Source organism: Oratosquilla oratoria, chromosome 10, assembly GCF_046742065.1.
Source record: "Oratosquilla oratoria isolate Oo_2021 chromosome 10, ASM4674206v1, whole genome shotgun sequence".
Lineage (NCBI taxonomy): Eukaryota > Metazoa > Arthropoda > Malacostraca > Stomatopoda > Squillidae > Oratosquilla > Oratosquilla oratoria.
Window position 1 is genome coordinate 16370772 of NC_134786.1, and position 14563 is coordinate 16385334.

General features: G+C 41.3%; 1 protein-coding gene across 2 annotated transcripts in view; it reads left to right on the forward strand.

Moving 5' to 3' along the window:
• Nucleotides 1-14563, forward strand: part of LOC143029118 (WD repeat-containing protein 76-like) — a 43551-nt gene that overhangs the window by 13364 nt on the left and 15624 nt on the right. For both annotated transcript variants that reach the window (XM_076191553.1, XM_076191552.1), the window contains exons 7-9: nt 977-1116; nt 1292-1464; nt 5015-5119. In XM_076191553.1, the coding sequence (XP_076047668.1) occupies nt 977-1116; nt 1292-1464; nt 5015-5119 (418 nt within the window). The remainder of the gene's footprint in view (nt 1-976; nt 1117-1291; nt 1465-5014; nt 5120-14563) is intronic.

Consider the following 14563-nt stretch of genomic DNA (forward strand, 5'->3'; position numbering starts at 1 on the left):
CATAAGAGAGGAGGAGTTTGAATGTGAGATGAGGTGCCTGAGAAGTATGATAGGGGTTACTAGGCTGGATAGAGTAAGAAACAAGGAGGTGAGGAGGAGAATGGGGGTGGAAAGGGAGTTGAGAGATAGTGTTGATGAAAGAGTATTGGCATGATTTGGACACATGGAAAGAATGAGTGAAGAAAGATTAGTAAAAGAGGTGTGGAAGGAGTGAACATGAGGAGGCGACCAAGAATGAGATGGATGGATGGAGTAAAATGGGCATTGGGAAAGAGGGGAATGTCTGTTGAGAAAGGATGGTAGAAGACAGAAGATAGGAATAGAGAATGGTTGTGTATGGATGATGCATGAGGAGTGGGTGGGGGATGGGGGTTAAAGGAGTATGTGTGAAAAATAATTTGATGCAGCTCGAAGGGATTTCTCCCTGTTTTCTCCATTTTTGCATGAGGAGACGGGGGTTACCGATTTAATGAAGTAGCCTTGCTGTGGATGTGCTTTGTCTTGCGACACTGCTTCTGACCCAGGGCAGTGGGCAAGATGCAGAGATGATCTGTTATCCAGGAGGAGCCAAGATAAGAGGGAGGGAAGGGAATGGGGTGGATGGGAGTGGAGTATGGGGATGGAATGGGTGAAAGTGTTTTTTTATGCATTTGTTTTTTGGCTACCTCCCTTGTGTAGGGGAAAAAGCCTTTGGTATATATATGTATATTTCTAAAGTGGATGGGGGCTGTCGTGTATTGTAACAGGGAATAAACTGGCTCCTTTTATCAGTCCCAGCTGTGGAGGTACTGTATATTGCTGCATTGCATCTTACCCAAGTATTGAAATAGGGACGACTTTCCATCAAGTTGCTAAGATGGTAGAGGCAATGGAGGGATGCAAGGTGTGTGTATGCTTTGATTCAGCCATTCCCCATGTAAGGGGTAAGAGGCCTTTGTGTTTAAGTATATGTTTAATGAAAATTATCTTTTCTCAGAATAAAGAAAATTTTGTGTGGGATGAGCATTAATGAAAACCAAGTGGCTAAGGTTGTCCCTCAGAGAACATTTTCAGTCGAAGTTCACCCTACAACGGACACCACGCTAGTCCTTACCGGAGGAAAATGGGGGGAACTAGGTATAATATTATTTGCATGTTTTGAAAATATTTCCAAAAGAGTACAGAATTGCTTACCCATTCTTTCTTAATGGTCTCTTGCTTATTATTGTTTTATAAATATATTATTAAGAGCAATGAATCTTCCTTTGAGGATTAAAAAAAATGTAAGATCTGTTATTCATATTTTTTTTAGGAATATGGGACATTGAAGCACAAGATGAAGATAATGGCATCTTTTATTTCAATGTGCATTCAAGACCAATTAATTGTCTCACCATTGACAAGCAAAATGTACAGCAGGTCTACACTACTAGCTATGATGGCTCCTGCAGAAGGACTGACTTGGAAAAGGGTATTGTTCAGGAGGTAGGGTCAGATGTACATTTTTCTTTCAATTATCACTAATACCTAACTTCTGCAGGGATCCTTCATATTTTGTTCATTGGTATTCTAGAGAAAATTATATTAGTCATTTAGTGTTCTTGAGTTTCATAGGTTGACAGCAGGTGTTGATGTTCAATTTAGTACTGAGATAGATACTACATACTGAGGTCTTGACTACATAGTAACAAGCAGCCAATATTTTAGGGGCTGTTTTGGGGTGCCCTAATGGACCAGAACCGTATAATTTGCCTATGTTAGAGTTTAAAATCTCTATATATAAAGAGGAGGGAAATGGGATTTTTTTTTTTTTTTTTTTTTCACGTGACATTTATGTGTCTGGATCAGAGGAAAGTCTCAAGCAACTAGTGGCAAAATTTGGGAGGATATATGAGAAGAGAAAGTTGAAAGTGAATGTAGGTAAAACTAAAGTGATGAGATGTACATGGTCTAAAGCAACTCTTGGCAGTATTCAGAAGGGTTTGTGAAAGGACAACATTGAAAGTGAATGTGGATAAAAGTAAAGTGATGAGATGTACATGATGAGAGGATGACAGTGAGTTGGAGGTAGGTTGTAAAAGAGAGAACCCAGAGGAAGTGTAGAGGTTTAAAGAATTTAACCACTTCAGTACAATAACACCTATGTAGCCATCATGAGGCATGAGTGGGGACACAAGGATGCTGGCATCAACATCTTGATTATATATATATATATATATATATTTTTGTAGTTGTAGATTAGTTACCCCTGGATTTTGTGAACTGGTTTGATCATGTTTTCTGTGTTTATTTTTACTCATAGTAAAAGATAGTGGGTAATACAGCAGTGACTTTATATTTTATAATGCAAGTAGTATGATGAATCGTACATATGGCAGCCGAAACTGTGCGTGAGAATTTGACTCATACTGAACTGGTTAAGGTCACATAAATAGCAGGTAATAGGGTAATGGGATTGAGGTAAATTGTAGAATAATGGAAACAGGTGTTTCTCAAGTGTCATGAGTAATAGGCCTCAAGGGATGAATGCAAAGAGAAGACTGGATGAAGGGCTGATTGTACCCATGACACTTTATGAGATACAGACTTGGAATTTAAGGGAGACAGAAAGGAGGTGTTTAAATGTGCTTGAGATAAAGTGTTTAAGAAGTATGGTGGGGGTTACAAAGATGGATAGAGTGAGATGATGAGTTGGGATAGAAAGAGAGCTAGCAGATAAGATTGATAAAAAAAATACTGGGATGGTTTGGGGATATGGAAAGAATAAGTGAGAAAACATAAGCAAAAAGAATGTGGAAGGCAGAGGTGGATGGAGTGAAATGGAGGGAAGACTAAAACTGAGATGGATGGATAGGGTGAAGGGGCCAATATGTATTTACGAGGGGTGATTGAGAAATTCATTGTTTAACCCCTTCCATACGGTGCCGCATACATAGGCGGCATGAGGAGCAAGTGGATATGCGAGGCTGCCATATCGCCGTCTTGATTATATTTATTGTAGTTGCCCCTGCATACTCTTTAAACTGTCTTCATCATATTTTCTATGGTTATCAAAATTCACGGGTGAAAGAGAGAACGATCGATATAAGCGGTGACTATATCTTATGATGCGAGTATTATTACGACACATCATACGTCTGGCAGATAATGCTGCACGCGAGATTTTGGCCCAGAGTGAAGGGGTTAAGGTACAGTGAGAGCTCTCATTAATGGACGTTAATTAGCTGTGTTTTGTTTTCGGTGTTTTGGAGTGGTTTTTGGGTGGCATAGGGATTTCACGCACTAAACAACAGCACCAAAAACACAGCAAAAACACCACAAACACAGATGATTAACGTCCGTTCATGAGAGGTCTCACTGTACAACAATTTTTTTCATGATAAATTGATACATTTATTTTTCAACGTAATCCCCTCGCAAGTTTACATACTTATTCTAATAGCTGTGGAGTTTATAGGTCCCTTCTTTGTAGAAGCTTGAGCTTTGGTCCTCTAAATACACCTCACTGGCATCAGCAACATCATTATCCATGGTGAAGTGTTGACTGCTGAGCTCTTTTTTCATCTTGGGAAATAGTAGTCTGAGGGAGCCAAATCAGGTGAATAGGGCAGATGTTCAATTAGCTGGAAGCCACAATCATGTATGGCAGCAAGAGCCATGGTGAATTTGTGTGCTTGTGGATTGTCCTGATGGAAAACCACCCTAGTGACAGCTTTCAATGCCATTTTTTCTTAATTTTTTCTCCCAGCTGACTTATTAGGTTTGCATAGTATGGTCCAGTAATGGATTGACCCTTTGTCAGATAATCCACCTGTAGAACCCCCTCAGAATTCCCAAAAATGGAAGCCATCACCTTCCCTGCAGAGATCACTGACTTGGTCTTCTTTGAAGCTGGAGATCCATGATGCTTCCATTGTTTTGATTGTTCTTTCAATTCAGGCTGTAAAACAAAAAATATATACATTAAAGGCTTGAAAATTCATATACCAGCTTATGAAAGATTAGATTTTGTGTGAAAGAAGCTTAAGTCTGTATCTCATGTCCTACCATAGACCACAAATTTTTCAACCACCCATTGTAGTATAAGTATATATAGTTGTGCATGGAAGGGAGGAGGCAAAAGATAGGTGTGAATGGAGAGTGGTTGTGAATTGATAAATTGACATGGTGTAAAGGGACCTCTTGTCTGCTGTGTAAATTCTGAAGTGGATGAGGGGAGAGGGAAAGCTGCCATGTAAGCCAGCCTCAGGTGTTGGGCCTTGCTGTGTTTTATTGCAATGCTAGGCAAGGGATGGGGAACAGGGATGACCTTTCACCCATACGGAGCAAGGATAAAAGGGACAACAACAAAAAAAGGCATCAGAGGGGTGAAGGGTAGTGTATATGCTTGACTCGGCCATCCCCTTGTAAGGGGGAAGAGGTCTTTTTGGTATGTGTATAGTTACACACGGCAATTAGTTCATATTTTTGAGGAGTGAAGAAAGACAAGTTAAAAGAAATGGTAGGGGAAGACCAAGAATATGGCTGGTGGGTGGAGTTTAAAGGAGCATTGAATTCTAGAGGAATGTCTGTCAGGCAGGGAAGGGAGAGGGCAAAAGAGGTATGAATGAAATGCATTTGTGAATAGATGAATGAATGATACAGCTTTAAGGGATTTCTTGTCTCCTCCGTAATTTTTCAAGTGGATGAGGGGATGGGTAATCTACATGAAATGAAATGAAATGAAATGAAATGGATAAACCAGCTTGAAGTATTTGGTCCTGCTGTGAAGTACACTGCCTTGTTGTATTGCCTCTGACCCAAGCAGTGGACTGGGAACAGATGACCTCACATCCAGAAGGAGCAAAGATGGAATGGATAATAAATAACATTTTTGGATGAGTGTAGGATGGGTGAAGGGTACTTTTATGCATTGACTTGGCCACTCATTGTATAAGGGGGAAAGAACCTTTTGGTATATATATATATTTGGTATTATTTTTATTATTACTTTTATTTAAATGGTAAAATGATGTATACTGGTTTTTATTAACAGGTTTGGAGCTTGGAGGATACTGGATACAATGATTATATCTCCTGGCATTCTCACAGAGATAACAACAGTATTCTTATTGCCAGCAGCAGTGGTACAGTTTATCATGTAAGTATAATTGTTGCAATTGAATTAATCACCCTTTGCTAATGATCTAACCATATGCCTAGAGCTTTTTCCCCCACATATGGGAGGTAGCCAAGTCAGAGGTAATTATCTACTCCCACCCATTCCTATCTATGTAGTGGTAGATAGGAGTATAATAGGAAGAGTTAAGGATGTACATGTTCTAAGGGGAGAGAGTGGTGAAATATCAGATCATTTTTTGGTGGAAGGTAAACTGAGAGTGAAGGATAGATGGAGAAAGAGGAAAATAACAAAAAGTAGGGAGGTGCTTAGAATGAACTGCTTAAATGAGAAAGAAAAGGAGAATGAGTATAAGAAGAAGCTGAGAGAGGAGTGGGAGGGAGTGAAGGATAGAGTAGAACTAGGAGTGAAGGAGGAATGGTGATGGTTCAAGGAGGGAGTTACAAGGTGTGCAAAGATGGTGTGTGGAACAAGAAGGACAGGAGGAAATAGAAGGAAGGGTAGTGAATGATGGGATGAGGAAACAAAGAAGGTTGTAAAAGAGAAGAAGGGAGCTTTCGCAGATTGAATACAAAATAGGACGAGGGAGTCATATGAGAGGTACAAAGAAAAGAGAAGAAAAGTAAAGCATAAGATAAAGGAGGCAAAGAGGAGAGCAGATGTGAAGTGGGGTAAGAGTATAACAGAAAATTTTGAAAGTAATAAAAAGATGTTTTCGAAAGAAATTAGAGAGGAAGAGGAGACGAATCAAGTAGAGAAAAAAGGTAAAAGGTGCAGATGGAGAGATGATAATGGAAGAGAAGGCAGTAAGAGGAAGATGGGCAGAGTATTTTAGGGAGTTGCTAAATGTAAAGGAGAATAGGGAGGGGAAGACAGTTGCAGCGGGAAGTGCTAAGAAAATGACTGTGATGAATGAGGAAAATGGAGGAGAAATAAGGAAGGATGAAGTGAAGGCAGTTGTTAAGATGATGAGAGCAGGTAAGGCACCTGGTCTGGATGGATGTCATGCAGAATGTCTGAAAAAAGGAGGTACAGTGATGGTGGACTGGCTGGTGAGGTTATTAAAGTTTGTTTAAGAGAGGGTAGAGTGCCAGAGGACTGCCTGTATAGTTCCACTTTACAAGGGAAAAGGGGACAAGTGTGGGTGTAGTAGTTTCAGAGGGATTAGCTTGTTGAGTGTAGTTGGGAAGGCTTATGGGAGGATCTTGATTGAGAGGATTAGGAGAGGAACCAAGGGAGTAAATGGTAAGGAACAGTGTGGATTTAGGACAGGTAGAGGTTGTGTAGATCAGATTTTTGTGGTAAGACAGATATGTGAGAAAGCTATAGGAAAGGGGAAGGATGTTTTTTTGGCTTTTATGGATCTGGAAAAGGCTTATGACAGGGTAGACAGGAAGGCACTGTGGGAGGTTTTGCAGATATACGGGATAGGAGAAAAGCTTCTAGGAGCTGTTAAGAGTTTTTACAAGAGTAGTAGGGCATGTGTCAGGATTAGAAATGGAGAGAGTGAGTGGTTTGAGGTAAAGGTGGGACTTCGTCAGGGATGTGTTATGTCACACTGGCTTTTCAATTTATACATGGATGGGGTGGTGTGAGAGGTAAATGCAAGGGTGGTGGGTCAGGGATTGGAGATGGTTAAAGAAAATGGAGAAAAGTGGAAGGTGAGCCAGATGTTGTTTACGGATGACACTGCACTTGTAGCAGGATCAGAGGAGGGATTGAAAAAGTTAGTAAAAGAGTTTGGGAGAGTGTGTGAAAGAAGGAAGTTGAAGATAAATGTGGGTAAAAGTAAGATGATGAGATGTATAAGGGGTGAAAGTGGCAGCAGGCTGGAAGTGAGTATTAAGGGAGAGAGACTGGAGGAAGTGGATAGTTTTAGATATTTGGGTGCGAGGTGTGGAAGGAGTGAGCATGAGGGGGCAGCCTAGGATTAGGGTTAAAGGGACTTTGGGGAAGAGGGAAATGTTTGTTGAGGAAGGATGGGAGAGGACAGAAGACAGGGGTTAATGGAGAATGGTTCTATATGGATGATGTGATCCATGAGGTGGAATGGGTGGGGGAAAGGGAGTATTTGTGAGAAAAACTTGATGCAGCCCAAAGGGATATCTCCCCGTCTTTTCCTTTTCTGCATGAGGGAGTGGATAGAGGGGTTGCCAATTTAATGAAGCGGCCTTGCTGTGGATGTGATGTGTCTTGCAACACTGCCTCCAACCCAGAGCAGTGGACAGGATGCAGGGATGACCCATCATCTAGGAGCTGCCAAGATAAGAGGGAGGGAAAAGGGTGGAGGGGAGTGGAGTGTGATAGGGATGGAATGGGTTGGAGTAGTTTTTGTGCCTTTGTTTTCTGGCTCCCTTGTAAGGGGAAAAAAGCCTTTGGTGCATGTATGTATTTTTTCAGATTTAATTTACTTTATCTCAAATTGCTGTTGGACTTTACCTGGGCATTACCCCTGGGGCATTACAAAAACTGTGAATCATGTTGGGGTTTTGTTTCACCAAAGATGCACTTATCAAAATTCAACACAGTCCCTAGCCAAGGATCAGAACTCCCCAGGTGCATAGGAAGGGTCTGTGAGCAGCTTCCTTTCTTATGGAGGTTTGCATTTGATTACCTGTTCTCTGTTTTTTGTCCAGATCTACAAGATATTTCTTGATCTTGGAGTTTTCAATCCCCAATTCTTTTCCCAGGTAGCCTTGCACATACCCAGTATTGTTGCCTGGGCAGCACCAAAATCCAGGGTGTGCTTGCTGAGGCTCTTGACTTTCAAGTAAATATTTTGTATATGTATTTACCTAGTTGTATTCTACGGGAAGGGGAGTTATGCTTGTGGTGTCCCATCTTTGTATCTCACAACATCTAGTTTGTTCTTTAATTCATGTATGGTGTTTGTGCACACAATTTCTCGTCCAATTTTTTTCAGACTCTTATGTTGAAAGCTTTTTTTTTCTCTCTCTCTCTCTCTTCAGATCTCTTCTATAACTTCTTTTATGAGTGTCTTTTCTGGTCCCCTTGTTTTTCTTCTATCCCAGTTTAATAAGTCTTCACTATCAAGGACTTCCATGCTTTTCATAATTCTATAAATGGCCAACATATCGCCTCTTTTCATTGTTCCAGGGTTGGTAATTCTAGTTTAGATGAAATTGTCGGGGCCTTCTTTGTTGTTGAAAGTGTTGTTGCTCTTTAGATTCTTTTTGATTTCCTTGTATTCTTTTTTTGTACTGGGTATCCATAGTGTCGCTGTATACTCCAGTCTTCGTTTTTATCACTGTGACTAATATTTTCTTTACCATTTCCTCATCCAAGTAATTAAAAGCCACCTTTATTTGTCTTAACAAATTTTAGGTTTCTCCAACTATCTTTATCTGTTTTGGGGACATGCCTTTGGTGATGATTACTCCTAGGTCCTTTTCAGAACCAACTTTCTTTACTTCTTTTGCACCGATTTTATATTGACCTAATACTCTTTTTTTTTCTTTATTTTTTTTTCTTTTTTTTTCTTCCAAATTCCATTATACTACATTTCTTAATGTTGAAGTCCACTTCCCACTTCTGACTCCATTCCCAGACCTTGTTCAGATCTCCATTGAAATTCTCAATCTTTTTCCATACTTTCCTTGGTAGTTTTATGTCATCTGCAAAGAAGTTCATGTAACATTCTACACCTTTGTCCATGTGATTTACATATATAACAAACATTATCGGAGCCAATACTGATCCCTGTGGGACGCCACTAATAATTTCTTCCCAAGTAGAATTTTTCTCTGAGTACCACTCATTTTTCTTTCATGCAAGAAATCCTCCATCCATTTCAATAGTTTTCCTTGTATACCTCCTGTTGTTTCAAGTTTTCTTGATAATTTTTTGTATGGTACTTTATCAAACACCTTTTGTAAATCCAGGACAGCATAGTCTGCCCATCTGTCCCTTTCTTGTATTATATCTATTAACCTTGAAGAGAAACAGATCAAATTTGTGGCACATGACCTTCCTTGTCTAAATCCGTATTGTCTCAGATTTAGTATATTGTTCTCCAGATGTTTTGTCCATCTATTTTTAATAACTTTCTCACAAATTTTGGCTATTGTACTTTTAAGGGAGACCGGTCTGTAGTTTGTTGGGTCTTCCTTGTTTTCTCCTTTATATATTGGTATGATTGATGGAAGGCAGATGTGGAGGGAGTGAACATGAGGGGGCAACCTAGGACAAGATGGATGGATGGGGTGAAAGGGGCTTTGGGGAAGAGGGGAATGTCTATTGAGGAAGGACGGGAGAGGACAGAAGACAGGGGTGAATGGAGAATGGTTGTATATGGATGATGTGATGCATGAGGTGGAGTGGGTGGGGGGATTGGGGGTGAGGTAGTATGTGTGAGAAAAAATTGACATCTCCTTTTCTGCATGAGGGGACGGAGAGGGGGATTGCCAATTTAATGAAGCGGCCTTGCTGTGGATGTGCTGTGTCTTGCGACACTGCTTCTGACCCAGGGCAGTGGACAAGATGCAGGGATGACCCATCATCCAGGAGGTGCCAAGATAAGAGGGAGGAGGGAGAGGAGTGGATTGTATTTGGGGATGGAATGGGTGGGAATGGTTTTTATGCCTTTTTCTTTTTGGCTACGTACCTCCCTTGTAAGGGGGAAAAAGCCTTTGGTATATGTATGTATGTATGATTGATATTGGCATTTTTTCAGTCTTCCGGTACCTTTCTTTGAGTGAGCAATCTATTATCTTATATATTTATCCATTAGTTTATCTATACATTCTTTTAGAATCCAGTTTGTAATTCCATCCAGGCCGTGTGCTTTTCTGACTTCAAGGTTAGTTATTTGGTCCCTTATTTCTTTCTGTGTCACAGTTTTTTCTCTCATTGGGGGGAATCTTTCTTCACTTCCTTCATCCCAATTGTGTATGTTTTCTTTAGTGAACACAGATTTGAAATGTTTGTTCATAATTTCGGCCATTTCTATATCCTCTGTGTATTCCATGTTCCCTTGACATAGTTTTACTATTTACTGTTTATGTTTTAGTTTACCATTCACATATCTATAGAATAATTTATGTTGATCTTTACATTTGTCAGTTATGTCTTTTTTTTTTTCTGCATATTTTTACATATTCATTACTTAGGTTGATATATATTTACCCCTTTCCATTTTTTTCCATCTTTCCCAAGCTTTGTCTCTTCTATCTTTTGCCTCACTGCACTTTTTGTTATACCAGCACTTAGTGTACACCTTTTCCTGTTTTTGTTTAGGTACATATTTATCCACATTTGGGAATGGATGCTAAAAAATTGTAGGAAGGAGTGATTGTGCTGACAGCACTGTACAGGGCAGAAACGTGGAACATTTAAAGGAGGAAGAGAGGAGTTTGAATGTGTTTTGAGATGAGGTGACTGATAAGTATGATAGGGGTTACTAGGCTGGATAGAGTGAGAAATGAGGAAGTGAAGAGAACAGGCAGAAAGGGAGTTGTTGTTGTCGTCGTTCCCTAGACTGTCTGTCCAAGCATTCCTGTCTCCCCAAGGAATGCCACAGCCGAAACTGGGTTTTCCCACAAATCCTTGATAGAGTGTATGTTGTGTTGTTTGCATGCATGATTGGAAAGGGAGTTGGGAGATAGGGTTGATGAAAGAGTAAAGGTAATATGGGTGGAGTATGTTAGAGAGCTGTTGGATGTGGAGGAGGATAGGGAGGGATTGGTGGTACCAGTGGAAAGCGCTAAGAATATGACAGTGATGGGAGAAGAAAGTGGAGGAAAAATAAGAAAAGATGAGGTGCAAGTATCTCAGAATATGATGAGAACAGGTAAGGCTCCTGGATTAGATGGATGTCATGTGGAGTGTCTGAAGAAGGGAGGTACAGTAATAGTGGATTGGCTGGTGAGGTTGTTTAATGTGTGTCTAAGGGAGGGTAGAGTGCCAGAGGACTGGAGGAGTGCCTGTATAGTTCCACTTTACAAGGGAAAAGGGAACAAATGTGAGTAGTAGTTTCAGAGGGATTAGTTGAGTGTAGTTGGGAAGGCTTATGGGAGGGTTTTGATTAAGAGGATTGGAGAGGAACAGAGGGAGTAATTGGTGAGAAACAGTGTAGGTTTAGGAAAGGTAGGGTTTGCATGGATCAGATTTTTGTGGTAAGGCAGACATGTGAGAAAGATTTAGAAAAACATAATGATGTTTTTTGGGTTTGTATGAATTTGGAGAATGCTTATGACAAGACAGACAGGAAGGCACTGTGGGAGGTTTTGTAGATACATGGAACTGGGGGAATCTGTTAGGGGCAATCAGTAGTTTTTATGAGAGTAGTAGAGCCTATGTTAGGATGGGAAATGGAGAGAGTGAGTGGTTTGAGGTAAAAGTGGGACTGTCAGGGCTCTGTCATGTTGCCATGGCTGTTCATTGTGTACATGGACAGGATGGTTCAGGAGATAAGGGAAGGGTAATGGGCAAAGGACTGGAGATTGTTAAAGAAATGGAGGAAAGTGGGAGTTGAGCCAGTTGTTTGCTGTTGATGATGCATTTGTGGCAGGGTCAGAGAAGGGATTAAGGAAGTTAGTGGTGGAGTGTGGAAAGGTATGCAATAGGAGAAAGTTGAAGATAAATGTTGGTGAAAGCAAGGTGATGAGGTGTACAAGAGTAGAGGATTGTAGTGAATTGGGAGAAAGTTTGAAAAAGGAAAGAGGCTGGAAGAAATAGATAGCTTTAGGTATTTGGGGTCACTTGTGGCAGAAAAAGGATGAATGAAGGTGGAGGTAAATTGTAGCTTGAGAGAAGCCTTGGGGCACTAAATAGTGTTATAAGAAATAAGCAGCTGGGAATGGATGCAAAGAGGAGATTTTATGAAGGGGGTATTGTGCGAGTGGCACTGTATGGGGAAAGACTTGGAATTTAACTTTCAGTAGAAGTCAAATATTTATGCACATATTAGCTGCCTGATGTATGATGATGCATCATAATATGCTCATTATGAAATATAAAACAATAGCTGTTATACTCATTGTCACCCAAAATGTTTGTAATAATAGAAGACACAATCAAGCTTTTTCACAGAATATGGGGATCACTCAGCTACAACTACTTACATACATATACCAAGGCCTTTTCCCCCTTACAAGGGAGGTAGCTAAAAAGGAAAAGGCATAAAATCATTCCCACCCATTCCATCCCTGAATATACTCCACACCCCTCCACCCTCCCTCTTATCTTAGCACCTCCTGGATGACGGGTCTTCCCTGCACCTTGTCCACTGACACAGCACATCCACAGCAAGGCCGCTTCATTAAATCGGCGACCCCCCCCCCTCTCCATCCCCCCATGCATAAAAGGAGAAGACGGGGAGAAATCCCTTCAGGCTGCATCAAATTTTGCTCACACATACTACCTCACCCCCCCTACCCCCGCCCACTCCACCTCATGCATCACAACATCATCCATATACAACCATTCTCCATTCACCCCTGTCTTCTGTCCTCTCCCGTCCTTCCTCAACAGACATTCCCCTCTTCCCCAAAGCCCCCTTCACCCCATCCATCCACCTCATCCTAGGACATCCCCTCATGTTCACTCCCTCCACATCTGCCTTCCACACTTCTTTTACTAGTCTTTCTTCACTCATTCTTTCCATGTGTCCAAACCATCCTAATACTCTTTCATCAACCCTATCTTTCAACTCCCTTTCCTCAAACAACACCTCACAAACATAAAAAACAAATGCACACCTAGACTTAACGCACTTAAGTCAATCACTGGAACAACATTTGGACAAAACAAAGAAACTAATATAACAATATACAAACAATGCATACGCTCAGTGATGAATTATGCGAGTCCTGCATGGGCTCCTAATCTCAGTGAGACACACCACAACACCCTTCAAATCATACAAAACAAAGCCCTAAAAACAATTACAGGCTGCACAAATACATCACCTACAGACCATTTACACCATGAAACAAAAGTCCTCAAAGTCAAGGACCACCTCGACATGAGAGGCACACAAACACTTGCTGCAGCCACCACAAACACATCACACCCGCTACACTACATAGCAGAACACCCACACACACCAAGAAACATTAAAACTACACCCAAAGACCTTTATTACACACAGATACTCTCTTCTCTTCCTCCACAACCACCAAATACCAGCCTCCGGAAACATATTCATAATCATATCACTCACCGCTCCATTAACACACTGAAAGACAACACACTGCTGCATGCCAGACCCCCTGATATCCACCCTTCTGAATCCTCTCTCCCACGAAAGGACAGAGTCCACTTGGCCAGACTGCGATGCGGTCACCACCCAGCACTTCTAAGCTACCAGAAGAGGCTGGACGACCGTGTTGTGAACAGCTGCCCAGGATGTAACACTTCACCCCATACCATACAACACATAATAGAAGACTGCATTATACACAATCATGCACGCAAACAACACAACATACACTCTATAAAGGATTTGTGGGAAAACCCAGTTTCGGCTGTGGCCTTCCTTGGGGAGACGGGACTGCTCGGACAGACAGTCTAGGGAACGACAACAACAACAACAACTCCCTTTCCACCCCTGTTCTCCTCCTCACCTCCTCATTTCTCACTCTATCTAGCCTAGTAACCCCCATCATACTTCTCAGACACCTCATCTTAAACACATTCAGACTCCTTCTCTCTTCCTCTCTTATGTTCCATGTTTCTGCTCCATACAGTGCTGTTGGCACAATCACTCCTTCATACAGTCTCCTCTTAGCATCCATTCCTAAATGTCTATTCCTCATTACACTCTTTAATCCACCAAGGCATTTACTCGCTTCTCTCAATCTACATTCTACCTCCACCTTCACTCCACCTTTTCCTGCCACATTTGCACCCAAGTATCTAAAACTATCCACTTCCTCCAGTTGCTCTCCCTTAATGCTCACTTCCAGTCTGCTGCCACTTTCACCCCTTGTACATCTCATCACCTTACTTTTACCCACATTTATATTCAGCTTTCTTCTATCACACACTCTCCCAAACTGTCACCAACTTCCTCAATCCCTCCTCTGATCCTGCCACAAGCGCAGTGTCGTCCACAAACAACAGCTGGCTCACCTTCCACTTTTCTCCATTTTCTTTAACCATCTCCAATCCCTTGCCCACCACCCTTGCATTTACATCTCACACTACCCCATCCATGTACAAGTTGAACAGCCAGTGTGACATAATGTATCCCTGATGAAGTCCCACCTTTACCTCGAACCACTCACTCTCTCCATTTCTAATCCAGACTTAAGCTCTACTACTCTCATAAAAACTCTTGACAGCTCCTAGAAGCTTTCCTCCTATCCCATATATCCGCAAAACCTCCCACAATGCCTTTCTGTCTACCCTCATGTACTCTCTCGTGCTTCATGGCACCTATGTTGGCGTCATCGTATTCAAGGGTTGAAGAGAGGCAGTGAGGAAAAGTTTAAATGTGTGATG